General features: G+C 41.4%; 1 protein-coding gene across 3 annotated transcripts in view; it reads left to right on the top strand.

Annotated features, from left to right (window-relative positions):
* The window catches only part of PKIA (cAMP-dependent protein kinase inhibitor alpha), a 39,845-nt gene extending 19,376 nt beyond the window's left edge, over nt 1-20,469 (top strand). The window contains exons 1-4 of one of the 3 annotated variants that reach the window (XM_048507996.1): nt 13,356-13,531; nt 15,817-15,873; nt 17,171-17,348; nt 18,765-20,469. In XM_048507996.1, the coding sequence (XP_048363953.1) occupies nt 15,865-15,873; nt 17,171-17,348; nt 18,765-18,844 (267 nt within the window). In that variant the 5' untranslated portion in view covers nt 13,356-13,531; nt 15,817-15,864 and the 3' untranslated portion in view covers nt 18,845-20,469. Of the gene's footprint in view, nt 1-13,355; nt 13,532-15,816; nt 15,874-17,170; nt 17,349-18,764 lie in introns of those variants that run through there. The other 2 variants (XM_048507998.1, XM_048507997.1) reach the window with 2 other exon arrangements.
* The last annotated feature ends 5,652 nt before the right edge of the window (nt 20,470-26,121 follow it).

The raw sequence follows: 26,121 nt of genomic DNA, 5'->3' as shown, positions 1-26,121 counted from the left end.
GTTGGAAGCGGTGGCTAAATTTTAAATGGTGTTATTTTAACTCGTCAGAAGTTGTAAAGGCTGTTATTATCTTGCAATGTTTATGTTAAACTATTTATATGCCATTAAAGGTATTCGAAATCGAATCTACAAAAGGGGGGTGTAAATAAAGTAAACTAATAAATGTAGCAAGATAAAAAGGACACAAAAGTTTGATGGGTAGGAGGGAGAAAATGCAGCAGGAAAAGTTGGAGATATTGGGGTTATTAGGAAAAAGACAAGAGGAAATAAAGTGATGAGGGTGACACAAGGGGAAGGGAGCTGCCCTTTACAACTCCTTGCAGGTTCCCCACTGTGCAACTGGGCCCAGTCTGGTATCCAGTACCACAGAGTTTTCCTAGAGAGTGGCTGCCAGTCATGCTATATTACCTGTTGTCATCCATTTTGAGTTTCAGAAACAATAAAATAAATATGCTCTAAATCAACAGACTGATTAGCCTTGTTCTTGGGCAGATACCAGTCTGATTTCATGTGTACAAGGAACAAGTGCAACTCATACAAGCTGCTGCTGTGTGGAATAGAAAAAGACTAAGTTCATTTGGGTCATGCCAGCGTCGCAGGAAGACATTTGGAGGTCTTAGGTGGCATCATTTATAAAGGTGGTTTTTTTCTAATATGTCTACCTCACTTATCTGCCGAATGTGGCCTAACAGAAGTTTGTAATTGCGGTTGCTGCACGGCTGCAAAACTGTTGGCAACCTGCTGGAGTCAGATGGCTGAAAAAAAGCATGTCACCTTATGCAGTTCAAAGTCCTTAGCAAATCAGTTCTATACTACAGAATTATATTGTTTCATCAACCATTAATTCACCAGCCTGGGAACTGTAACAGTATGTGAGGAGGCTAAAAGTCTCAAAGAGAGACTTCTCAGAAGCCTTCCTGAACAGTATCCACATCTATTTTGAGGAATGCCCAGACTGTTGACTGATGAAAAGCTAATAGAAAGTTTCTGGACAGTCACAGTTGTTAGAACAGGGAGAAGACAAGCTGTGCTAAGAAGGGAAGCTGACTTAAACCTTCCAGTTTCCTTTCAAAAAATACACACATTTTCAGGATATATTGTCGAAAGCTTTCACGGCCAGAATCACTGGGGTGCTGTGTGGTTTCCGGGCTGTATGGCCGTGTTCTAGCAGCATTCTCTCCTGATGTTTTGCCTGCATTTGCCTGCAGATGCCTCTGAAGATGTCAGCCACAGATGCAAGCAAAATGTCAGGAGAGAATGCTGCTAGAACACGGCCATACAGCCCAGAAACCACACAGCACCCCATTTTGAGGATAGCTGGTACCAGTGTTGTGGGGAGAATTTTAGCAATCCATAATAGTGAAGGCCTAAGATGATCCAGGGCCCTCAGTTTGCAAGACCTGAGCAAGACTGTTAGCAGTAGGACATTGCTTCATAGGGTCGCTATGAGTTGGAAGTGGCTTGACGGCACTTAACACAACACACAGAATAGTGAAGCGGTAATAGCTTTCCTACTGGAAACAAATCTAAAAGGCACATTCAGAATTTCCTGATGAAATAATAGTTTTAACTAGGCTATTTTGTTGCATAGCAACAGAGGAAGACAGACTTAAGCTTTACCACAGCTGGTGGAGGAAAATAAAACACCAAATACAATGAAAACCTTCAAAAGGTAGTCTTCAGTTACAAGAAAAATCTGAGTAAGAATTTACAGTACATGGATATATATTAATTTAGTCCAGTTTACAGATCGCTAATCTTTCCATTCCTGCCCCATTCCTCGTAGATCGACATGATAAATTTATTAGGGCATTTCTTATTGGATGTTGTCCCATTCTTGGTTAGGCAGACTTGTCCTTACAAGTAGAGCTTCTTGCTGAAAATGGAGAGGATGGATATAGTGTGACTCTTCCTAATGTATCAGCAAGGTTTACTTCCCCCCCCCGCCCCCCCCCCCATAGCTACCTCTTCAACTATAAGTACTGCAGCACAATTACAACCAGGACTTACAACACTTTAAAATGACAGCTCATATGCTAACATGGCACAATTAAAATAATCAGTGGCTAAGTCACTTACCAAATGTAGCCACCATTCATGAAAAGGGCCCTGTGTGTGAGGGCGGATTATCCTGCCTGTGCATTCTGTGAATGAGAGAAAGGACCTGAGGTGAGAAATGGTCAAAACCTATAAAGTACTAGCGGGGCCCAGCCACGCGTTGCTGTGGCAATTGTCCTTCTCATCACAGTCTGTAACCCACACAGATGTCCATGCAGGTCCAATGATCCCCAGCATAGCCTTTTGGGAGCAGCAGTGGCATAGTGGCGAAGAGCAGGTGCACTCGAATCTGGAGGAACCGGGTTTGATTCCCAACTCTGCAGCTTGAGTTGTGAAGGCTTATCTGGGGAATTCCGATTAGCCTGTGTACTCCCACACAGACCAGCTGTGTGACCTTGGGATAGTCACAGATTTTCGGAGCTCTCTCAGCCCCACCCACCTCACAGGGTGTTTGTTGTGAGGGGTGAAGGGCAAGGAGGTTGTAAGCCCCTTTGAGTCTCCTACAGGAGAGAAAGGGGGGATATAAATCCAAACTACTACTACTACTACTCTTCCTCCTCCTCTTCTTCTTCTTCTTCTTCTTCTTCTTCTTCTTCTTCTTCTTCTTCTTCTTCTTCTTCTTCTTCTTCTTCTTCTTCTGGAGTGGTCAAATGGAATCCCTCTTTCCCTTTTCAATTCACATTATTATATGGTGCTGTCTTGGTTTTTAGTATAAGGTAACCCTTTCCATTCCACAACGGAACTGTCCAGAGTGCGAATCCCGCTGTCCATGAGGCTGGTTGACACGCACAGTCCTGGCTTGGGTATGGCAGAACTGGGGCATGGAGGCTATTCCAGTCAGGCAGCAGAGGCAGGGTGGCGGGGCGCTCAGATCGCCAGCTCCCTGGGTTTTAAAGGGCCACGTGCAAAAGAAGCGGAGGCAGTAGTGTTGGTTTGCCCCCACCCCGCAGATTTTCTTAGAAGAAAAAGGCAAACTCCAGCTTGCTTTTAGTAAAATAGAGCTGTGGCAAATATGGGTGAGGAAGTGGGTAAGTGGTGGTTGGATGTGAGGGAGGGCAGAGTGAGGTGTGTGAGGATGAGCTGGATGTGGATGAGAGTATGTGTGTTGTGTGGTAGTCGTGGGTGTGGCACAGAGAGTGAAAGTTACCTGCATGTGTGGGGGGGAACCCCACCTGACGTCTCACACGGCAAAGTGTGTATGTGTTTCACTTCCACTCGTATTACCTAACAGTATTACCTATTTACTGTTTTCACTGCTCATCTCTGCCCATCTGCACGGACATTCTAAGCCCTCAGGCCACAGACATGCTGCACGAACATTCTAAGGGTGACAGTTAAACACAGCCAGCTTCATGGCCTGGTGCGCCAGGAAAAAGATGTTTTACCTGGCTCAGGTATGGACTTTTGGCGATTTGAAGGTCCGATTACCTGCCTGCAACAAGGAGGGACGTCCTGTCAAAATTTGGGGGCGATCCGTCCAGCTATTTCGGCGTTAGGGCAAGACCAACAAACGAATGGTTAGCTTTTTATATATATAGATATTATAAAAGAGATGGCATAAGTAGAGAACGGGACGTCCTGACTGATAACCATCCTTCTGAGAGAAGGAGGTTTAAAAGGGTGGTAGGCTCTCTGTGTGAGTGGAAATGGGCATCCCTTCCAGAGAATGACAGCACAAGGATTCAAACCTGGGTATACTGAGATCTTAGTGACACTTCAGTCACTACAGCAGGCTGGTCCTCAGATGTTATAACCCCTAAATGAGGTGTCACGTTTTGGCAAGCCATTTTGAAACACCTAGGGGAGATAAGTAAAGGGATATAATGGCAAGGCAGGGGAGACTTTTCTTTCTGAAAGTTTTTGTTTCCATATTTTGAAGCCCTTATGGCACTACAAAAATGGTTTAGACTGCAGTTGCTGTCTGTGAAATGTTCCGGTTTGTTTCTTTGTTTCTTCTTTATAGATGTAGTCCTTTATAGCACACCAATCTCTTCCCTCAAATATAACATAATTTTTTTAGGATAGGAAAAGGAATTTCTATTTTTGGCACATGTACGTGGATTAAGCCCATTTGGGATATGATTCTAGAATTTGTATGGGATATAGTGAGCCAGTGTGATGTCATGGTTAAGAGTATAAGACTAGAGCCTGAAAGACCTGGATTTGAATCCTCCATCATGGGTGACTTTGGCCAAGTCACATTCTTTCAGCTTAACTACTTTACAGAGTTGTTGTGAAGATAAAATGGAGGAGAGAGGAATGCTGTAAACTGCTTTGGGTCTCCACTGCAGGGTGGGGTGGGGGAAGGGTACAAGTGAATTAAATAAAATAAATTTATCTTACTCCTATTTCCAGGGCCACTTGATGCAGTAGTTAATAGTTGCTTTGTTCCTTTATCTTTACAGGTACAATAGTTAGGACGGCTCAGGCTAATCTGATCTTACCTGATCTCGAAAGCTAAACCAAGTTGGCCCTGGTTACTACTTGGGTGGGAGACCATCCAGGAAGTTGCTATGCAGAGGAAGGCAATAGCAAACCATCTCTAAATGTCTCTTGCCTTGAAAACATTGTGGGATTGTCATGTTGGCTGTGACTCAAGGGCACACAGGCACATATTTAAGATAGCTGATCTTCTCCATCAGATTTCTTGTAGCCCAGGGGTAGGGAACCTGCGGCTCGAGAGCCGCATGTGGCTCTTCTGCCCTTGCACTGTGGCTCCATGAGCCGAGCCACTGGCCCCATCCTTGCCTGCCCTGCAGGCAGCAGGGCAAGCGCACCAACTGCCCACGGTCGGCTGGGCCGCGCCATGGGCTTCCCCTCTCGCCCGCCCTGTTGGAGCGGGGCAGGTGCTTTCCCAGCGGCCGGCAAGGCTGAGCCGCCGGCTTCATCCTTGCCCGCCCTGCAGGCAGCAGGGCGGGCGCATCCATGCGCTTCTCAGAATGAGCAGAGTAAAAGGTAAAAAAACCCCTATATATATAGTGTTATCTTTATTTTAAATGTCCAAATTATTTGCGGCTCCAAGTGTTTTCTTTTCCCGTGGAAAACGGGTCCAAATGGCTCTTTGAGTGTTAAAGGTTCCCTACCCCTGTTGTAGCCAAACTACTCTTTGCACACAGTGCTTGCACCTACTGCATGAGAATCCTAAATATTAACTTGCCAAATAATTACAAGGCCAGGATCAGCTCAATATACAGTTGCCTTACTATGTCCTCAGTAAGTTCTGCTTTATAGTTTGGCTGGGATAACTTCAGAAAATATTTGGAAGACTGGAAACTTTCTGTTTCAAGCTTTCAATTCACTGTTTTAATTTTCCCTTTGAAACCGACTCTCAGTTCATTGCTTGTTTGAAAGATGTTCCTGGTACAAGACTTCCTGCTGAATAGAAATATCAATATCTGAAAATGCAGCTGCTTTCTTTCGCAGCCTGGTTGTAATACCTCAGCTGGGGCCATTAAAACCCAGCTACCCGTTGGAGTGTGTTGATGCAGAGAAGGAACTGGCACATAACATCCCTGGTTATATGTATTCCTGATCTGTTCAGGGGCTAGTTCAATAAACAGAGCAACTAAATTTGATGACTGCAATTACTATTTTAAAAGTGACTGAGTAAGATGTACATGGATAGATCTGCTGGCAGTGAAGGATCACAGTGTGAATATGAAAGCTGCTAGTCTGCTGTAGCAATCTTTGACAATACATGATTTATCGTGCTTTTGAGGCCTATAATGACAGAGTCTGGACTCTAAGAGAAAGTAATGTTGGAGATCTCTACCCCACCCCCCCACACACACCCTCCAAATTTGTCTGAAATGAAATTTGATATATGGAACTGTCTGGATCCCTAGGAGGATGGAAATGTTGTCAAGTGGGCCTTACCAAAATGAGTTAGTGTACAACCTGATGCCTGTTACTCCCTTGTGAATTCTGAAATCATATGACACATCAGGTGAATGCTGAACTGTCCTTTTTATGTTCTATATATTATCAAAATATATTTTAGTCCAGTGAAATCTTCTCATTTCTTTTAAAAAAGTAAATATTTATTTAATCAGCATGTGAAATACAACCAAAAAGAAATGGAGAGAAAAAGATACATATTACATTTTTTTTCTCAAGTTTAAGAAATTTTTTTACATAGAACTGTTTATCTGCTTTCTACCGCCAAGGTGTACAAACTTTTGTCTAAGAGACAGAGTACAATAAAAGGGAAAAAAACACCTATGTATAATAGTCATACTTCATATTTGAATCATATAACCATCCTTATACCATATACCCTAAAGTCAAACTATTATGTTTGAATTTCTGTTCAATATATTGAATCCATAACTTCCAGTTCGTCTTAAAATCCAAAATCAACTTATCTTCTATATATGTAGTAAGCTTTGCTGATTTGGCTAGATCAGTGGTTTTCAACCTTCCTAATGCCGTGACCCTTTAATACAGTTCCTCATGTTTGGTGACCCCCAACCCTAACACTTATCCATTTTACAGATGGAGAACACTGATGCAGAGAGTCTTAGGCGACCCCTGTGAAAGGGTCGTTCGACCCCGCAAAGGGGTCCTGACCCCCAGGTTGAGAACCACTGGGCTAGATCCATAACTGTACATTGCCATTCATAAATTGTGGGTACATCCTCTGATTTCCATTTCTTTGCCCATATAATTCTCACACCAACTGAAAAATATCTAAACAGTTTCCCAACTTCTTTTCCTGAGGATTTATCCAGAATGGTTAGCGGATAGCCTCTGGAGTAAATGTAATCTTTCTTTTTGAGATTTTGAAGATTCCTTCATGGGTTCCTTTCCAAAATTGTTTTGCTTTTTTGCAGTGGTACAAAGTACCCACTTTTTGTGGCATTCCAGCATAAATTATTATTATTGTTACTAATTTTTGAGATCTTGATGGTGTTATAATTGATTGTGAATTTCACACCCTTTTCCATCCATACTGTCAATCCTGAGTCTAGCTGGATATTATGACCTACATTTCTTGCCCATGTTAGCATCAATTCTTTAATAAATTTACTCAATTTCTAGGGTCAAACATTATTTATCTATTCTACCGATCAGATTTTTATTACTTTTCATAAGTTGAGTTATCAGTGATGGAGGAATATTTTCAATTTCAAATTCTTTCTTGTCTTCGACATACGTATCCCTTAAGTGACCATAAAGCCACCACTCGTGTATTTTATCCTCTTTTTTCAAAGTTTCTAGGGATTTCAATTTGTATTTTGTCTTGTTTTCTTTTATGTATTCCTCTAGGAGATCTTTATATGTATGTTAGGTTTTTTCTATACCTGATTTGCTTTTAAACAATGCTTCATGAACAGAGTGGAACCAGAGCGGAATCTTATCCATGATTTTCTTTCTGTACTTTTTCCATACTCTGCTTAGTGCAAATCTTACAACATGAAGCCTAAAACTGTTTTATTAGTCTTTTCCTTCCCCTGTCATATGTAAGCATGCCATCCATATATTATCCTGTCTCCTTCCAATTTCAAGTCTCTAATTTTTTAATAGAATTGATTCTTTCAAGTAGGATAAAGCAGCAGCTTCAAAAGTTTGAGACTTAGTACTTGTAAACTTCCCCTTTCTTTGGCATCGCATACTGTTTTCATTTTGGTTGTTGTGGGTTTTCCGGGCTGTGTGGCTGTGGTCTGGTAGATCTTGTTTCAAACGTTTCGCCTGCATCTGTGGCTGGCATCTTCAGAGGCGTATTGGTTAAGTCTGGAGAGGAAGCAGACTGTGCGTGTGTGTGTGTAATTTATTTATTTCTGGCTCCAGATACCAGGAATCCTCTAGTGATCAATTTTATAAATCATTCATGAAGGTAAAAAATATTAAAAGTAATACAGTTTCTGTCCACAACTATGATTGTGTTAAGAAGGATGCTTTAACTTTTGTAGTTTGCAGGTGACCCTCCTTCTGCAAGTGATTGCCTTGGTCCAAAGTCTGTCTTGAATGGAGCTTTTGGTTTCACCAGTGGAAACTACTATCTTGAAATCGAATTGAAAAAGGATAGCAGAAAGCAAGAAGGGAGAGAAGCTTTAAAAATTCAGCTATGAGTTGAGGCAGTTAGAATCCCACTGTGACAGTAAAATCTATTAGGCTAATAATGTGCTCGTGAGAATAATTTGAAAGTGGGCCATTCCCTTATTTCAGTAGTCAGTGCATTTTTGCATTTGGATGCAGATCAGGTACTACTAGAGGTGGCGAACCTATGGCACTCCAGATGTTCATGAACTACAATTCCCATCAGTCCGGCCATGCTGACAGGGGCTGATGGGAATTGTAGTCCATGAACATCTGGAGTGCCATAGGTTCGCCACCACGGTACTAGACTATTCAAACTGTTCTGAACTGAATAGATTTTTGTAAGGATTCCCAGGTATAATTTTCCAGAGACAGACAGCAAAAAAAAAATGTTGCATTTTATCCTTAACAATATAAAGTCAATGCAGCTACCCTGGATCACCACGGCTTTTAAATTCTGAAGGATATAAATTTGAATTTGAGGTAGCCAAAGCTGATTGAATATAAAATGTAATCCAAACTGGTGAATATGCTATTTGTCATTAATACCAAACATTAAATGTTTCATTTGCTTTTTTTTAAGCATGTCTTCTTCAGTTACACAGTTATTGTGTATAAAATCAAGTGGGAAAGGCTTTTAGAAAACCTTGGAACTTATTCACTCATTAAGTTTCTTTTTAAAATATAGGTGATCATGTTAATTCAGTTCTGTGAGAACTGAAATCTTATTCAAGGAATCCATTTATACTCCTTTTATACTCCTTTACAAAATGGGATGTGTGGTGGAGAGAACTCATTTCCCAGATGTGATATCATGTTTCACTTTCACTGAGAAATCCTACCAACCTCCAAAACGTCTGTCACACAGATTCAGGTTTCAGGTAGATCAGGCAATCACAGTATGTCATCCATTATGCCTTTAAAAATGAGTGTGTGTGTGTGTGTGTGTGTGTGTGTGTGTGTGTGTGTGTGTGTGTGTGTGTGTGTGTGTGTGTGTGTGTGTGGCATAAAAATATATATATATAAACACCCTTTCACACAAGATATATATAAAGACCCTTTCACACAAGATCCCTTCTCTTTTCAATCACAGAGACTCAACCAGACAGGTGGCCGCTGGCGCATCTCCCCCTCCACTGGGGTAGGTGCCCCGGGAGGGCAAGTGTGGTGTTGCAAGGATGCACCACTGCCTCAAGCCCTTTAGGCCTCCTTTTGGATGGGTGACTCTCACTTTACGTGACTTTCACTTTACTTTGAGGTGACTTTCACCCATGCGCAGAACGGGAGAGTTGTGGCGGGCATGTAACTGTAAACTGTAAAAACTGTAAAAGAAAAAAAGAACTCTCCCGTTTTCCGTGGTAACACAAGCTCCAATCACGATCGAGGAGTGAAACAGGCACCAAGATGATCCCGCCCACTTAGGTCGGTTCCAGGGGGCCAAGTAAGTTGCTGTGCGGACAGCCTGGAATCGCCCCCCACTGAAGGGAACTGAGTCGACCTTTGCTCCCTTCTGTAGTGCGGAAAGCCCTCCCCCTCTCTCTCAGTACAGCACAAACTGTCTCTCTCAGTCTCCATCACAAACTACTCTCTCTTAAGTTTTACACAGACACTCTCTCTCAGTTCAGCACAGACTCTTCACAGTTCAGCACAGACTCTTCACAGTCACGATCCAGTGACAACCAATCACCTCACTCTCTCATCCCCCTTTCACCTTCTGTCCTTCTACAACTTGCCTTTCATTTTAAAGAAACGCACACAACATTTAAAATTGTTACAGTTTGTTTCTTGGGATCAAATTATTGTTAAGAATCACAATTCCACCTTCAGTCTCTGCATCTGACGTTACCACCATGCTGCCTGTGGGCACAGACACATTTCCTGGCACCCGCCAACTGCTTTTAGAAAGTGGGTGGAGCCAGGTGGAGCTCTTGCCTAGCAGGATGTCAGATTTGGAGATCTGATTGGCTGTGCAGATTTTTTAAAAACATTGCTATGGGAGACCATCACAGTACAAGGATCATCAGTATGTGACTGAAGGTAAGCTGTGGTAGGCTTTTTGTAGTTGTCTCTGCATTGTGTGGCAGCCATTTTGTGGCCACCCCACTGTGTCAGAATTCCAAAAGAGCTCAAAGACTGAAAAAGGTTGGAGACCACTGCATCCTCAGGGAGGAAAGAAGGTAGAGACACAAAAGGATGTTGGCCTAGCAATTAACCAAGTTTGGGCCTGTCATGAGAAATGTATAGTTGTTGTTATTTCCATTGATAGTGTGTCTGCCTCACTGGGACCCAAAGTTACAAGTATGATAAAAACTTTCAGTCAATCAACAAGTGGATTACAAAATATAACATCAGGCAATCAGTGAGAATATTACAAGACATTTGAATCTTAATGGCAAAGATTCCTAGTAAGACAAAATAAGGCAGTTAGTGTGAAGTTCTGATATCTTGATTGAGCTAGTGTGGTGTAGTGGTTCAGAGCGGTGGTCGCTGGTGAACTGGATTTGATTCCCTACTCCTACACATGAAGCCTGCTGGGTGACCTTGGGGCAGTCACAGTTCTGTCAGAACTCTCTTACCTACCTCACACCTACCCAAGGTTGACATCATTTCCATCTCAGGTGGCTATCCCCCGCCATGTTCATATCACACTGTGTCACATCCTAGTTGCCAGGCTGGAGAAGGCTTGGCAACCCTAAGCTAAAGTGAGGTTTAAACCATGAACTTTGCTGTTATTAATGTTGTGATGGAAAGGGCCACCAAGGCCCAACCAACTTATGGCCATCTCATAAATTTTCGTTGACAAAAGATGAACAGATGTGGTTTGCCATTGCCTGCCTCTGCATAGCAACTCTGTACGCCCGTGGTCGTCTCCCATCCAATTGCTAAACAGGACTGACCCTGCTTAGCTTCTGAGATCTGCTGAGATCAGGCTGGCCTACTCCCATTCAGGTTAGGGAGCTACCATTATGTTATGCTAAAATTATTCTCTCTGTCTGGACTGAATTATCTAAGTGGGCCTGTGTCTTGTAGTCTATACTACTCTTTCTTCAACGAAGAAAGACGAAATGTCTGCGAAGTATGCAATTTAAAACATTTTCACAATGTTGGTGTGGGTGTTTAGGAACTTACTTTGCATCTAGCATGAAACAAAGCTAATATTTTTATTGAAAATTTGATGTAGCATGTTTATTGTCTGTTTCTTGGAAACCCACTGCAACAAGATTTAATTTTTTGTGAGGAATGAGAACAGGCCTCGTAACAATGAGGTTCATTAACAGACTGCTGTGAATTGGTAGCCTGGCAGGGAATAATTAGTGTGTCATTTAGGATGGGTACTAAATTAGCATCAAGGGCCTGGTTATTTCTTTTTGAAGAGGGGCTCATTGCAGCTAATCATTTGCCCAATTACCCAGCGGCTTTGCACTTAGCCTCAGAAATCAGCCCTGGATCAAGGGATCAGACAAACAGGACTTCACCAGTGGAACCCTGTTTGACACATACTAAGAAGCAATCAAAATGTTGAATTTTCATGCAGGAAATGTTCTGCCTGGCAACCTATTTTAAAACAATTATTTCTAATACTATACCAACAAAATATTATGTTCCTGCTTAATTTGCAAGGCTTCTTCCATATTATTTGAGCGAGTTTTAAATTATCATTTATGTTCTTAACCTTTTCAATACTACTGTCTGCCTTCCAGTGAGATGGAGGTCTATTATACCACCCCGGGAAACAATCCCTGACCCTGTCTTCCATTGCCACTTTTCATGTATCTTCTTCCTGTCACTTCCTCATATGGTCAGATCATTTACAATAAATGTAGAAACTTACGTAAGTGTACTGTAGAGATCTTGGATCATATAAGGGTTTTGCATGGGGGAAAAAACAAATCAGATGGGCAGCTCTTAAAGGCCCAAAGAAGATACTCACTTGAGACATTTTACCCTGCTTCTCTGCACTAAATTGTTGTCTACTTGAAACATTGCTGCATGTGTAGCCTCCCTGTGGTACAAGAGTGATGAATTGAATCATCATATTGAGTCCCTCTCCCCTCCAGTTCTGTACTGGTACAGTTAAAATTGGTTGTGACTATATCGAGCCAAGTTGATGCAGTGAAGTGCAGGTATCCCTACTGAGTCTGATTCTGGGTCTGATTCTGGCCTCATATTAAGAGACCTCCTGTCCAGAGAAGGATGGGCTATGAAGTGCACTATCTAAGAACCTGCCATGCTGAGCCACCAATGGAATTGTAGCAGAGGCAGAACAGTGCCTGGTTCCTCTTGGTTTAATTAGGGTCGATTCCCCACGGGGAAAATCATCCTGGGATTGGACTGGGACTGTGAAGTACACTACCTTTGGATCCCGGTCTGTCACTCCCCACGGCAGCCAAGGTCTGGAGTTGAAACCATGATCAGAGCCCGGGATCATCTCAGTTTCTCTTCTGCTTTTCATTCCAAATTGGCTGTTGCTTTAGGGCGGGAACGTGAACGGGCGTTCCTTTTTTTGTTTTTTTTTACATAACGGGTATGTAGCTACTTCGTCACAAAGCATAGAGCTTCGTGGCCAAGAACAGCACACAAACATGCGCCTATTAGTTGCATGGCTGTGGCTTTGTATGCAAGAAGAAAATTTTTTAAAAGGCGCGTTCCTGTCCACCCTGAGTCTCCCGTTCTGCGCATGCCCAGGAGACTTTGCTGTGATTTGCTGACAGAATGAATGGAGACTCAGGGCGGGAAAAACGATTCCCCATTATATCAGGCTCATCCCGTGTTCACCAGAAAACGCCAGAAAAGGTGGTGGTTTCTGAAAAACCTGGATGAGGGGGGTATTGCAGGCCAGACACGGGTCTGAGCCGAATTCGACCCAGGAGCCCTAGGAAGTTCTCCCGTTGTCCGGGACACCTACTAGGGCTATCACATGTTATTTCCCCTGTGGGGAATCAACCTAGGACTGATGAAAATGCACAGCTCTGGTTAGAAGTAAAGCTTTGAGGCTCAGTGGATAATGATGTATATAGCAAGAACAAGAGCTGAGGTTTTGTAGTATTGCGAGGTATGGAATGTAGGAGACAAGTTATATTTTTTAACATTGTTAACTACTTTAAGAACTTTGTAGTTAAAAAGCAGAATGTAATAATTAACTAAATGATAAATATAAGCAGCAGGGCAGTTCTAAGGGATCAGGGAAGGGACCAAAATAGTATTTCCCTCATCTCTTTCTACCCACACTCTCTTCTTATCAAACAGTAGTCAAGAGCTGTGGAAAAAAGAATATGAAGAAGCCATGGCTATCTCCTTCCTTGTGTTTCCTACTTTGCAAAGGATATCACATTCACTTCCTGCCAGAGGGATTGAAGGATTTAAACATATATGAAGCAGTACTTGAGGGCTTGTCAGATATGCATTGCTGGCAATCACTTCACTGGGTATCAAGGTGGGTTCTTGAGAAATTTTCTCTTTCTCTGGAAAGAAAGCAAGTCTTGAGATCCATTTTAGATCTTGTTTGGAGCCTTAAAATTAGTTTGTCAGTATTTGGGCTGATGGGCCTGTCAACTGCCATTCTCAAAAGTTTCATAAATCCAAAGTACTGTGTGGATAAGTTGCTCCTGAGACATTCGGTTTAACTATATTTAGCCAGTATTAAATGTTCTACCTAATCCCCTTTGCCTGCTTCTCAAATAACAGTGCCGTCAGCTCCAGGAAGGCTCATATAGCTATTTTGTCTCTTAGCTGTACTGAGAGTGAGTGAAAGAAAGACTGGAGTAGGAGGGAGGACACAATTAAAAAGAACAAAAATAGACAAAAGCTTGTTAAGTGCAATTTTCAAAAAATGTGCTTCTATGAAAACAGTAGAACAAGTCTTAGGGAACCAGAGTAGTGAGGTGAGAGAGTAATGGACTTGAATAAGCATTTTGGATCCCATTCTGCAACCTTTAACTCCCTCTTGACTAAAGTCTTTTGTGCTGACCAGTCTCTTAAAAATGATTATATTTCAATTCGTACAAAAAGCTGCTGCTTCCAATTATCTTTTTAAAAAGAATGGATTTACAGCACATTAGATTTGTACTTCATGAGTTTTTCTGGCTGCCTGTTTAGTCTGAAGTGTTATTCAGAGTTCTAGAAACTTTATAAGTAGCAAGCAGGGGACCCATGAAGACTTGTGGGGGGGCACCTCATTTAACTGTTTCTTTTTTTTTTGTTCCCTAGTAGCCCCATGGCCTGCCCATTTGTTCGGTTTCCTTATCTTCTTCCCACCCACCCACCAGCCAGCCTACCTTTTTCTGCCCCTCTATCTTTAGGAAGACTGGAATCAGGTTCTGTGAGTATAGAGCTTGGTGTCCAACTCCTTGCTTTTACTAAGTCACACTTACATGATTTTTGCACAATTTGCCTCACATTCTCCGGGCAGTGGCAATGAAGCAGCTAGTACAGCACTGCCCAACCTTTTATTTAAGGAGTACCCAGCTTGCTGGGGGCAGTGTAGACAGAGGCGTAGCTGGGCCAGAGTTTGCCCGGTGCACACTCTGTGTTCCCCCCTCCATGGTGCCCTGCCTCCCGCCCTCCCTTACCTTAGTTCAGCCTGGAAAAGCAGCCTGTTCCCTTCAGGCTGAAAACGGCCTGGCTGGAACTACAGTTCCCATGAGACCCTGGGGCTCGCAAGGTGTCCTGGAGAGTGTAGTTCCCACCAGGCCGTTTTTAGCCTGAAAGGAACAGGCACCGCAGGGGTGATTTTCCATTCCCCAGGTATGCGCCCGGTGCAACCCGCACAGCCCCCTGCCCCCTGGTAGCTCTGCCTCTTAGTGTAGACGACTGAGGAGGGCAAAGCAAACCACCATGTAAACAAAATCTGCCTAGTAAACATCATGATGTGATGCCATTCTGTGGGTCAGTAATGACTCGGTGCTTGCACCTTTACCTTTTTTACTTCAGAGTAATGAAATGTATCCAGAATTATTAAAACATATATATTTAAAATTCCCTGTTCATATATAAAATCTATATTCCACTCCTGGCATATTGCCAAGCTTTGGTCTGTTCTAGAAATGAACATGGGCTAGGAAGAGCACTAGAACAGTATTTTCATTAAAAAAAAAACCCAGATTGATAGTTACTTATTTCAATTTAAAGGCTGGCCTTCCTCATATGGACTTAGGGCAGCTCATTACAATCAATTAGATGAAACAATAACATCAATGGATTCTCATCTATACCCCAGCGCTATTAACCTCAACCAAGGGGAATACAACACAATTGAAAATTTAAACCATAATCTCCCATAGACTCAAACAATCATGCTGTACAGTGAAGGGGAAAGGAAGGGAACAGTAAAGGGGAAAAGGAGGCCTATTATAGCATGTTTCTAAGAAAGAGAAAAAAAATCCCCATGCCATGGTAAACTCAATTCTAAAGATCAAATAAAGACCCATTGCAAAGATGGTTTTAAAGCAGAGCATTTCCAATAGTAGTGGTAAAAACAAAGATTACCATCACGAAACCAGCAAACCACTATCTCCCAAGAGGACAAACCAGTAGCGTCCAGTTCCTAACTAGCCTCTCTGCTTTGCAAGCTGCTGACATCGCCCTCTTTTTACAATTTTTTATATCCAAGCAAGGGAGCTTCAGTCAGTCCACATTCACTTTACAAATGAAAGCAGGAATCATTAGCTGGATAAATGTGGGGTTTAAATCACATGTTCAAGCCCATGTTTTGTTTTACAGTGGAACAAAACCTGTTAACATGCCCAGGGCAGGATTCAAGTTTTATATATGAACAAGGGGTGTGTGTGTTCGTTGAAGAAAAAGTTGGGCAGCCTCTGTATGTTTATTGTATATGTGTTCACTGTAATTTGTGAACAAGTCTAACTTAGTGGAAATTCTTTTATTTGTACTGCTATCAGCCCTTGCACAATATACTTTGTTAGGTTAGGAATATATCCAGACATCCAAATGAAATATCCAAAACACATACTAAGATGTTCATGTGTAAACACTGGATGTCACAGCAGTGGCAAAGCTCCCATGGGGACATCCAGGGACAAACACCGCACCCCCTGTGGGAGTCACATGGGGGTGCAAAATCAACCAATCACACCCCCTCCTCCTCTGCCTAATTGCGTTCCGCCGCCTTGGTTACCCAGGCTGATGCATGCTCACCATATAAATTCAAAAGAATACATAAGCGCTCGCTCGCTCGCTCTCTCTCTGGCCTTTTCCGCATGAATGTGGAAGCGGCCAGGTCGGTGTACTTGACGCTGATCCGACGACGCTAGGACCGTCCACACGGACGGTCCTAGCTTTAACCAGCTCAGCGCCATGGGCCTTGGCCTTGTGCGACAGCATGTCCCGAGACCTCCAGTGATATTAATCCAAAATGGCTATTATTTCTGGCAATGCTTGGGAGAAATGCAAAGGAATGAGTGGGAGGGTAATAAAACATTATTCACAGCGGTAATAAAACATTTTGAAAGCATTTTAAGTCGTTATGTAAGTCGTTACAACAGTTGTTAAACATTTTGAAAGCATTTTGAAAATGTTGTCAAAAATTATTTCTGCTGTGTGCCATGGCCCATTGCTGTGTTCAGATTTGTGAGTAGAGATATGTTCTATAATGTGATGGTGGCTTTGAAATGACCTGGTGCAAAAAATCGTTCTTTCATTGTAGTGGGGGAGGGTGGCCTTTTGTCATGGTGGGGGAGGGTGGCTGCCCATTGGGGGGCGGGGCACAAAACTCAGATTTTGCCATGGGCTCCATTTTCCCTAGGTACGCCTCTGTACAGGTAACATCAATCATTTTTTTTAATTTCTTTGCATGCATTTCATTTGATTTAAGGACTTTCTTCTGTATGATTGCTTTCAAAAAATTGCAGTGTTTTTTTAAATGTAACGATACAGTTAAAGACAATCAATACTTGAAGATGTTGCTATCTTTCATTATGCTTAGTTCATAATGAGAGCTTGTCAAGGTTACATATCGGGAAGTATAAGGTGATTACATATTTGCCTCCAGCTCCTTCCGACATATGTGCCCCAAAAACTGTTTTGATGTTTTTTTTTTGTTTGGTGGCTTCCTTAGGCGTTGCTATGTGTATACCTGTTAGCGATGACTGATGTGGAATCGACATATGCAGATTTCATTGCTTCTGGAAGAACTGGGAGGCGAAATGCACTTCATGATATCCTTGTATCTTCTACAAGTGGAAATTCTAGTGAACTATCTCTAAAGTTATCAGAACTTGATATCAACAAAACTGGTAAGTGCTCAACTTAAAAGAAATTGTAGAACAAACTATTGTTCAGTTTGCAGCTGATAGGTTCTAATATTATTAATATAAATATGTATATCAGTACAAATATTTGATAATGGTTCATAGGTCTGCAACAGAACACATATTTTTCATGCAGCAAGTCCCAGATCATTCCAGTTAAAATTATTTTTAGTAGTAGGGCTTGGAAAGACTGTAGCTTTGGAGAGTTCAGGGGTAGATAGACTCTCTAGCTCCATTATTTTCTATCCACCAACAAAACCCCCAGTGTTTAGAATCCATAGTTTAGAAACCAAAATGGTTGTATCTTTAATATTCAGGATTCTTTTTATTCTTATATTTATGCATTTTCCCACTGGCGTGTTTTTTTTAGTTTGTTTCTGCTTTAGCTGCCACCTGTTGCAATCAGCAATTTGCTAGAGCAGTAAATTGTTGTCAGTTGTAAGCATTTGCAAAATAGGTAAAGTTCACTGAATGCCGTTCTATAGGAAGACAAATTCTTTTCTGCTGCTTGAATTAGAATAAGCCTGCACAATTTGTGACCCACTTGCCAGATTCTTGACAATCTTTTTATTTATGTAGAGCCAGACAGTAGAAGTAGGTATATCAAACTTCTGCTGTGTTCTTCCACATGAGCGGCGGACTCTAGTCTGGTTAACCAAGCTTGATTCCTCACTTATCCACATGAAGCCTGCTGGATGATCTTGGGCTAGTCACAGTTCTGTCAGAGCTTTCTCAGTCCCATCTCTCTGACAAGGTGTCTGTTGTGGGGGAGGAAGGGAAGGAGTTTGTAAACTGCTTTGAGGCTCCTTATGGTTGAGAAAGGTGGGCGGTATAAATCCAAACTTTTCTTCTTTGTCTGACTATGGATCATAAGGCATCCATCCCTGAATTAGAACCATAACTCTTTATTATTGAATATGCAAAATAGCGGTGGTGAAAATGCTGTCAAGTCACAGCTGACCTATGCCGTCCTTGTAGGGTTTTCTAGGCAAGAGGCATTCAGAGGTGGTTTGCCATTGCGATTCAAGGGCTGAGAAAGTTCTGAGAGAACTGTGACTGGCCCCAAATCACCCAGGAAGCTTATAGTAGAGGAGTGGGGACTCAGACCAGTTTTCCAGACTAGCGTCCACTGCTCTCAACAACTACATCACACTGTCTGTCTGCAAAAGAATGCTTTGCAGCAAACAGAACTCTTACTGGAATAAGTTAGCAACGTAGTAAAATCTTCACCATTCTTATAGTGGATATGAACTCACTTTCACAGTTCCCTGGCAGCAGTGAAGATTGATAGGTCTCTGTGTTTAAAAGATCAATAGGAAAGCAGGGGATTTGCTGACTGGTTTTAGGTAAGCCAGACAGTCCAGTGAACTGCTACAATTCATTTTCTTTTGTCTCTTGCAGAAGGTGAAGGAGATGCACAAAGAAATCCCACTGAGCAAACTGGGGAAGCCCAGGGAGAAGCAGCAAAACAAGAAAGCTGACATCTCACATTGACTGCCAGAGGCAACTGTGGGATGCTTTCCAACTGCAGGGGTCTGTTGGAAAAAGCATATCTTGCGTGAGCAAGGTGATAAATGCAACAATGGGTGTGTCTTGTTACTGGAACCTACATGGTGCAATGTTAAAAATGGGAAAGCAGATTATAGCAGCAAACAGGACTTTCTCTACCCCGGTTAGCAATGGTTGAGACTTTTGTTGCTGGTATCGAGACTCTTTGTCTGATGGAGCTCTTCACAATGACCACTTGAGGAAATGTTTGTAGGAAGTAGAGCAAGCTAGATTTTGTAGCAAATGGCCTTCACCTCACCAGAGGCTTGATGTGCGTTGTATGACAATGGCTTCCATGATCTTCAGAGGTTGTCTGGCTAAAGTATTCACTTATTTTTTAAAAAAATAACTGTAAAGGAAGCACTGGTTTTGTTTTTCTGTTTTTTTGTTTTTTAGGAACTCTGCTTCTGTGTTTTCAGCTGTTATTTACAATGTTTTATATTGTACCATTTAGATGCTCCACATGGCCCCCTTCTCAAAATACTTATGAAGGCAACTTCTGTGACTAACTTTTTTCTACCACTTATTTTGAAAAGGTTAGGGTTGTTGGTTTCTCCCCCCACCCACCCCCACCTCTTTGTATAGTATGGTGGTGTGAACATGATAGATTATGTGAGCTGCTAAACTGATGAAATTGTTGCAACGAAGATTCATCTGCATTTTTTTTTAATTTCAAGATGAGTATACAGCGTAATTAATGTATCGTCTAATGTGTCTTGTATTTTCTCAGTAATGTTAGATCATTTTAGTTGTTGCTCATTGGAAATCTAAGATTCTGTTTGAACCTTTTCATTTTTTCTTTAACATCATTCAAAAAAATATTGTTTCTGGGTGTGTTTTTTTAAAACCCTTCATCTTAGGACTGTTGTTTTAAGAGTAACGTTATCAGTATAATTTAAAGGGGGGGAAATGAGAGTGTTTTTTTGTAAGGTAGGGCGGAGACTGGAAGGGAAAAACTCCAGAACGCTGACGAATACAATTTTGCTTGAATTAAATTGTGAGGGAACTGGGGGATTCTCACTTTGCAGTGACTGAAATATTACTGAGAAAATTCCTGTGGCAATCACATGGACACCTGTCACAAAGTTGTGTGTGGGTGTTTTTAAAGCCCTAATGTTTACTTCATTAAAAAGAAAGTATCACTTTTATTTCAAATGTTATACACTTTTTAAATGTGTGTAAGCTTTCCTGAAGGATCAGTGTAATTTTTCTTTCTAGTAAATTTGAAGGCTGGTTAATGAAAAATCCTTTATTGTTGTTGCCACGGGTGTTGTTTCTACAATATAATAAATATTGTGGTTAGTTATCACAGGTTTTTTTTGTGAGACGTGTAAACCCTCTGGATCAGTATTGAGTTCAGTTATTATTGTTAATAAATAACAAACACGCAGTATGTTTATGACTCGTGAGCACAGCTTGCTGCCTTCATACCTTTGGCTGTATGGAAGCTCTTTGACTTGACTTAACTTTTATCTTGACTGAAGTATAAACCACTCATGGCCAAAGGTTTTTCTTTAGACATTCACACTCAAAATAATAAAAAAAAGATCCTTCTCTATGCTCCACTTCATTTATTCTTCCTCTTCTGACGTGGTCTTTGCCACCTACATGTATGCTTAAAAAAACACTGTTCATGTAGTTACTCAGATGGCTGAAAAAGACTGCAAGTCTAATGATATAATTAACCAATTTGGTCTTGAAAGTCTGAATTCTATTATGTTTCTATTGTGTACAGCAAGGTGGATAAAGGCCTACTATGGTCAATTTTGGGAGGACTTACTTAGCCCCTCCTAGTTTATGGGATTCTTGCAAAGATTTCTGAACTAATTTGGACTTTCACCTGTTCAAATGAAGTGGCACGCTTAAAAAGTGGCACGCTTAAAAGCTTCTATTCAGGATCACTTACTCGTGATCAGTTTGACAACTTCTTCAAAAGCTCGTGAATATGTTTTTGAAGAAGCAGAGTTTGGATTTATACTCCACCTTTCTCTCCTGTAAGGAGACTCAAAGTGGCTTACAAACTCCTTTCCCTTCCTCTCCCCACAGCAGACACCTCATGAGGTAGATAGGGCTGAGGGAGTTCTGAAAGAACTGTGACTGACCTGAGGTCACCCAGCAGGCTTCATGTGTGGGAGTGGGGAATCAAACCCAGTTCTCTGGATTAGAGTCCACCACTCTTGCAGCACACTGGCTTATCACGCTAGCTTTGTATAACTGCATAGTAGAGATAATTCCAGGTGTGCAACTTTTCTTAGCATCCACTGAAACAGGTACAACTGGTGTCTTTAAGAAGCTGGAAGTTGATACAATGGTTGGTAAAGTATGCCATAAACATATCACACTTGGCTTCATTTGGTGGGGAATGTAAGAAATGTAGATTTCTTCTAGATTCTAGACGTGGTCAGGAAAGTGTCTAGATTCTAGACACTTGTGGTCAGGAAACCTTAACCAAATTAAAACCATGCGTAAATGAACTTTTACTGTGGCTGGGCTTTTACTAAAACCTGGATGATTTTAAACTGATATCAGTTACATCCCCCCTTTGCTATTTGTTTTCTGTTGTCAAATTTAAATAGAATGAAGCAGTGGAAACAAAGACAGATGTTGTAATAGATTTTTCCATTTCTGTTTCATTAGGGGCTAATTGATACAAATGTCTTCCCATACACATTGTTCCAAGATATTAGTGAGCAGCAATGAAATGATAATAGAATCTCTAGGTAAGGCCATTAGGCTTGAACATAATCATAGACCTGAACTTCAGTTACAGAACTCAAGTTACTTGAGCAGTTTGCAAAAGTCAAAGGGGTCTGCTAGGATAGTGGTCGCTAGGCTGCTCACCAGGGGTCTTTGCCCAGATAAGAGTCTACCCCCTAAATAAGCTGAAGTTTTCAGGGCCCACTCATGATCTAACTACCGCTGGATGGAATCCCACTGAGACTTCTAGCCACCCAATTTTCACAAGGAAAACAATATCCTTCTGCCTGAGGCTTCGTCATAGCACCTTCCCCCAGTACAAACCCGCAGTAATATTATTCTTCCCCCTGTGGCAAAGCAGGAATGCTGCAAAGACTTGCAAAGAGCACAAGATCAAACTTCTCTTTAGGGTGCACTTTTGCTTTGTGGTCTGTTTTTTTTGTTTCATCATAAAACTCCATGTAAACAACAGAAGATGCTGACTACAATCCTCAGATGTTTTTCTGATGTGGTTATGAGGTCCAGAGGGCTTTCAGATTTTAATGAGGACGAAACTAAGCAATGCTTTCTTTTCTCAAAAGGTGTTTCAGTAGTACGTAAAGCTATGATGAAAATAGGCTTCTTCCTTCTTGCCATAGAAAGATACAGAAGACTTGGTGGACCTGCTGAAGAAAAACACCTCTGAAGAATTTTCTCCGTGCAAGTCAGAGGGCTGACTTAACCTGGTTTTCAGGGGGAAAGCAGAGCCGATCTCTCTTCTGTACATGTTTGTGTGTGCCATCAAGTCACAGATGACTTATGGCAGCCCTGTAGGATTTTCAAGGTAAGAGATGTTTGGAGGTGGTTTGCCATTGTCTACTTCGGCATGGACCAAGAGGGTTCTGAGAGAACTGTGACTGGCCCAAGATCACCGAGCAGTATTCATATAGAAGAGTGAGGTATTGAAACTAGTCCTCCAGATTAGAGCCAGCCACACTTAACCACTGCACCACACGGGCTTCTGTACATAAAAATTAGCAATTTTATGACAGCCATTCTGAAAGCCATTTAGGAGCACAAATTTATTTTCCTTCTTACTTCATTTATACCCTGCCTTTCTTCCCAGTGGGGTCCTGAAGCAGATTACATCCTTTTCCTCTCTTCCATTTTTAACCTCACAACAGTCCTGATGATCTAACCCTATACAGGTGCACCATGCTAACTGAACAACCTTATATTCTATTTGAGTTGCCATCAACAGTTTGACAACTTCATCAAAAAACACTTGAAATTCAGCTTCCAGATGTTTGTTGTCTGCCCCAGCCAGCCCTTCTTAAATGGTATATGGTCTTCCTGTTCTGTCTTTCTTATTTCCTGTTTCCTTTTCTTGCTTAGAGCTTAACTGCATGTCATGTGCAAAGGAATGTAGCAGAGCCTTTGAGGCCAGGTTTCCTTCTTTTTTAAAGAACTGTTATCTAAAATGTTGAGAAAGCGTTTAAAACATGTATTAACCCATGTTCTGAAGGGAAGAAGACCTAGGGCAGTCAGAAGTAGAAAAGCTGTAGGTAGCAGAAGGAGTCAAACACACCATCATGTTTGGATCCTTATCACTTTTCTAAAGCTAGCATTAGACTTTTATTATATGCACTTACCCGTATTGCACTTAGTCCTTAGCTTCCCAGTGTCAGTTATGTTGCCTCTGTGTTTTTATTCATCTCACACTTTCCTCATACTGCTTCCTAACAATAACCATGTGTCTAATGGGGAGGGGAGTGTTCTGTTCTTTTGATGAAATCATCCTTTCCACTTCCTCAAGTAAAGCTAAATGTTGCTAGTATTCTAGGACCTGGCCTTTTCCTTCCTTACCAGTTTAAATGTTTGGAGGCATTCTGTGAAATCACACATCCATTTAGCCAAGGCTAAACAGACCTCACAGAAAACTGGCCTGTAAAAAATAAAGTTTTATTAACATACTTTCCATTTTCTTGGGGCATGTACTATATTTTGCACATTGGGCTTTAAATGAGCTTTACCTTTTGTTTATGGTTATTTTCTTGTGCACATAAATTAGTGGGAAGTTTACCAACAGCTTTCAATAATCCTCTGCCAACCAGATTTCAATAATCCTCTGTCAGACACTATTACAAAATTTAATCCAGCCCAACATCTGATACTTCCTGAGAGGAAGTAAGATCCCCGCCCCCAGACTTCCTGCTCTGTGTAAGCAGAGTATCAAGGAGTAAGTTCTTTTTATCTCAGGAAAATCACATGCCTGTCCTTCATGCCTCTGATTCTACCTTCACAAAATTTATTTTGACAATTTTAAGCAGGTTAGATAGGTAGTCAGTCACATTTATTGGTGCCATCCTTTCTGTAAGCCCAGGTTTCGAACTAGCATGTATTCAGCCACCTGACTTGAGTAAATAATTGCTTCCAAGTATCCAGGTGTCCTCCCACTGTTGCCATAACTGCCTCCATGCTGCTAGTGGCTGGAATAGTTTAGCGTTTATACCTGCTGCAGAACTACTGTGTATTTTTAAAGGGCAGTGCTATGGAGATACATAAAGTTCTAACTTCTAAGCTTTAAAAGCTACTCCATAGAATTTCTGTCATATTGCACTGTACTAAACCATTCAGTATTATAGGTTCTGTCCCACATAAACAAGCAACCACATGGAATTATAGATTTGGGGTTCCATTTTATGCCATACCCACCCATACTCATGTATGGAATTTCTGGGAATAAAAAAAAGATGTCTTGAGATTCCTTGCTAGCCTGATTTCAGTAGCCAGCACAGAGCCAGAAGCAAAGTGGTAATGTCATTGGTGGAAGACATCATATTAATATTATTAACTTATATTATTAACTTACAGTGGCATAATAGAAGGGAGGAGGAAGAGCACACAACTCCCCTTTTAGTAATGATCATTACTGCAGTAGTCTACCACTCATTAATTACATCGGAGCTGGTTGTTTAAAGTTTCCGTAATAATAGCTGGAGCTTTCCCTGTCCTTTTGATACCTTGGTACAGAAGCTGATGGTGGGGAAATGCCCCAGAGTCAGCACTTAATTGACTTCCTTCAGTGATCGTGAGTTCATTCTCTCCATTTATTTTTTAAATATTTCCCTTGAATAAACTCAAGGTGGTAAATGCTGCTTAATTATTCTTTTACTTGCTGTAGGTACCATTTAAAAGATAACACTAAGAGACTGATCTGTCTTTTTTCTATCAATAGATTTTTAACCTGCCTTTTCTATCAATAGATTTTTAACCTGCCTTTCTTCAACTCTAGAGTTGGAAATGGTTCTCTCCTGTCCATCTTATCCTTATGACAATCCTCTGAGGCAAGTTCGATATCCACATAACTTCTTCCTAACAATAACCATGTGTCTGAAGCCCAGTCACACATGCTTAGCCTTAGATTGTTTCCTGATGCTTACTAGACCTATATGACAATCATTAAGTGTTGTACCTTATGATTCTTGACAAATGTATTTTTCTTTTATGTACACTGAGAGCATATGCACCGGAGACAAATTCCTTGTGTGTCCAATCACACTTGGCCAATAAAGATTCTATTCTATTCTATTCTATTCTATTCTATTCTATTCTATTCTAACCTGCCTCAAAGGGTTGTAGTGAGGATAAGATGGGAAGAGGAAAACTATTTCCACCACTCCAGGTGCCCTGGAGGAAGAAAAGGATTGGTCACTCAGAGAGTTTCATGGTCAGGACTGCCAACTAACCAGTTTTCACTGACATGATCAGCCTCCCCTTTCTTGCTAATTGTCAGGTAGGTGAAGGTGTTATAATGAAAGATATGGCAGAAAAGCCAGATCAATATGTCTCTTCCCATATTTGCACCTTCTAAGAAGAGTGGGGATTTGAATCTGAGTTTGTCCAACTCTGTTGCAGTGCATTGGTTCAAACACCACCATACTGATGTCTGACAAAACCATGGAACCATAAGAGAGGCCTACAATCCTATGCATGCATTCCTTGCATTGTCCCACAGGATTGAACAGATTTTGCTTCTTAAGTGGACTTGCATAAGAGCAGAGTGTAGATATTTATTTTAAAGAAAAAGTCAGGCAGTTAGAGGTGCAGGCCTCATTTGTGATCCTCCTTGTAGATGCTGCTAAATTTCAATGAACTGCAAGGCTGTGCTAATATTTGGCAGCATACAAATGCCCCCTGGTGGTTATCTTTTTTTAGTCAAGTATCCAAATAAAAATTAAAATGATCAAACATGGCTAAAAGTAACTCATACCAAGTGTCTTTTTCTGATGCTACAACAATGTTCAGAAAGGCAAGTGTGCATTGTTACGAACTGGAAAACATATTATACAGTTGGGACTCTAACAAATAGAGAAGAGGCATCATATCCACACATACACACCCAATACACACACACACCGTTTCACTGAGTAGAAACAATTTGCTCCCCTATGGAAACACACTGGTTTCTCCTTTGGGTTAAACACTGTTGCATCTTGGGATCATTTCAGGGTGGGAAAATGGTGCAAGATAG

Source organism: Sphaerodactylus townsendi, linkage group LG09, assembly GCF_021028975.2.
Source record: "Sphaerodactylus townsendi isolate TG3544 linkage group LG09, MPM_Stown_v2.3, whole genome shotgun sequence".
Classification (NCBI taxonomy): Eukaryota; Metazoa; Chordata; class Lepidosauria; order Squamata; family Sphaerodactylidae; genus Sphaerodactylus; species Sphaerodactylus townsendi.
The sequence above is the reverse complement of the archived record's forward strand: the minus strand, read 5'-3'. Positions and strand labels throughout refer to the sequence as shown.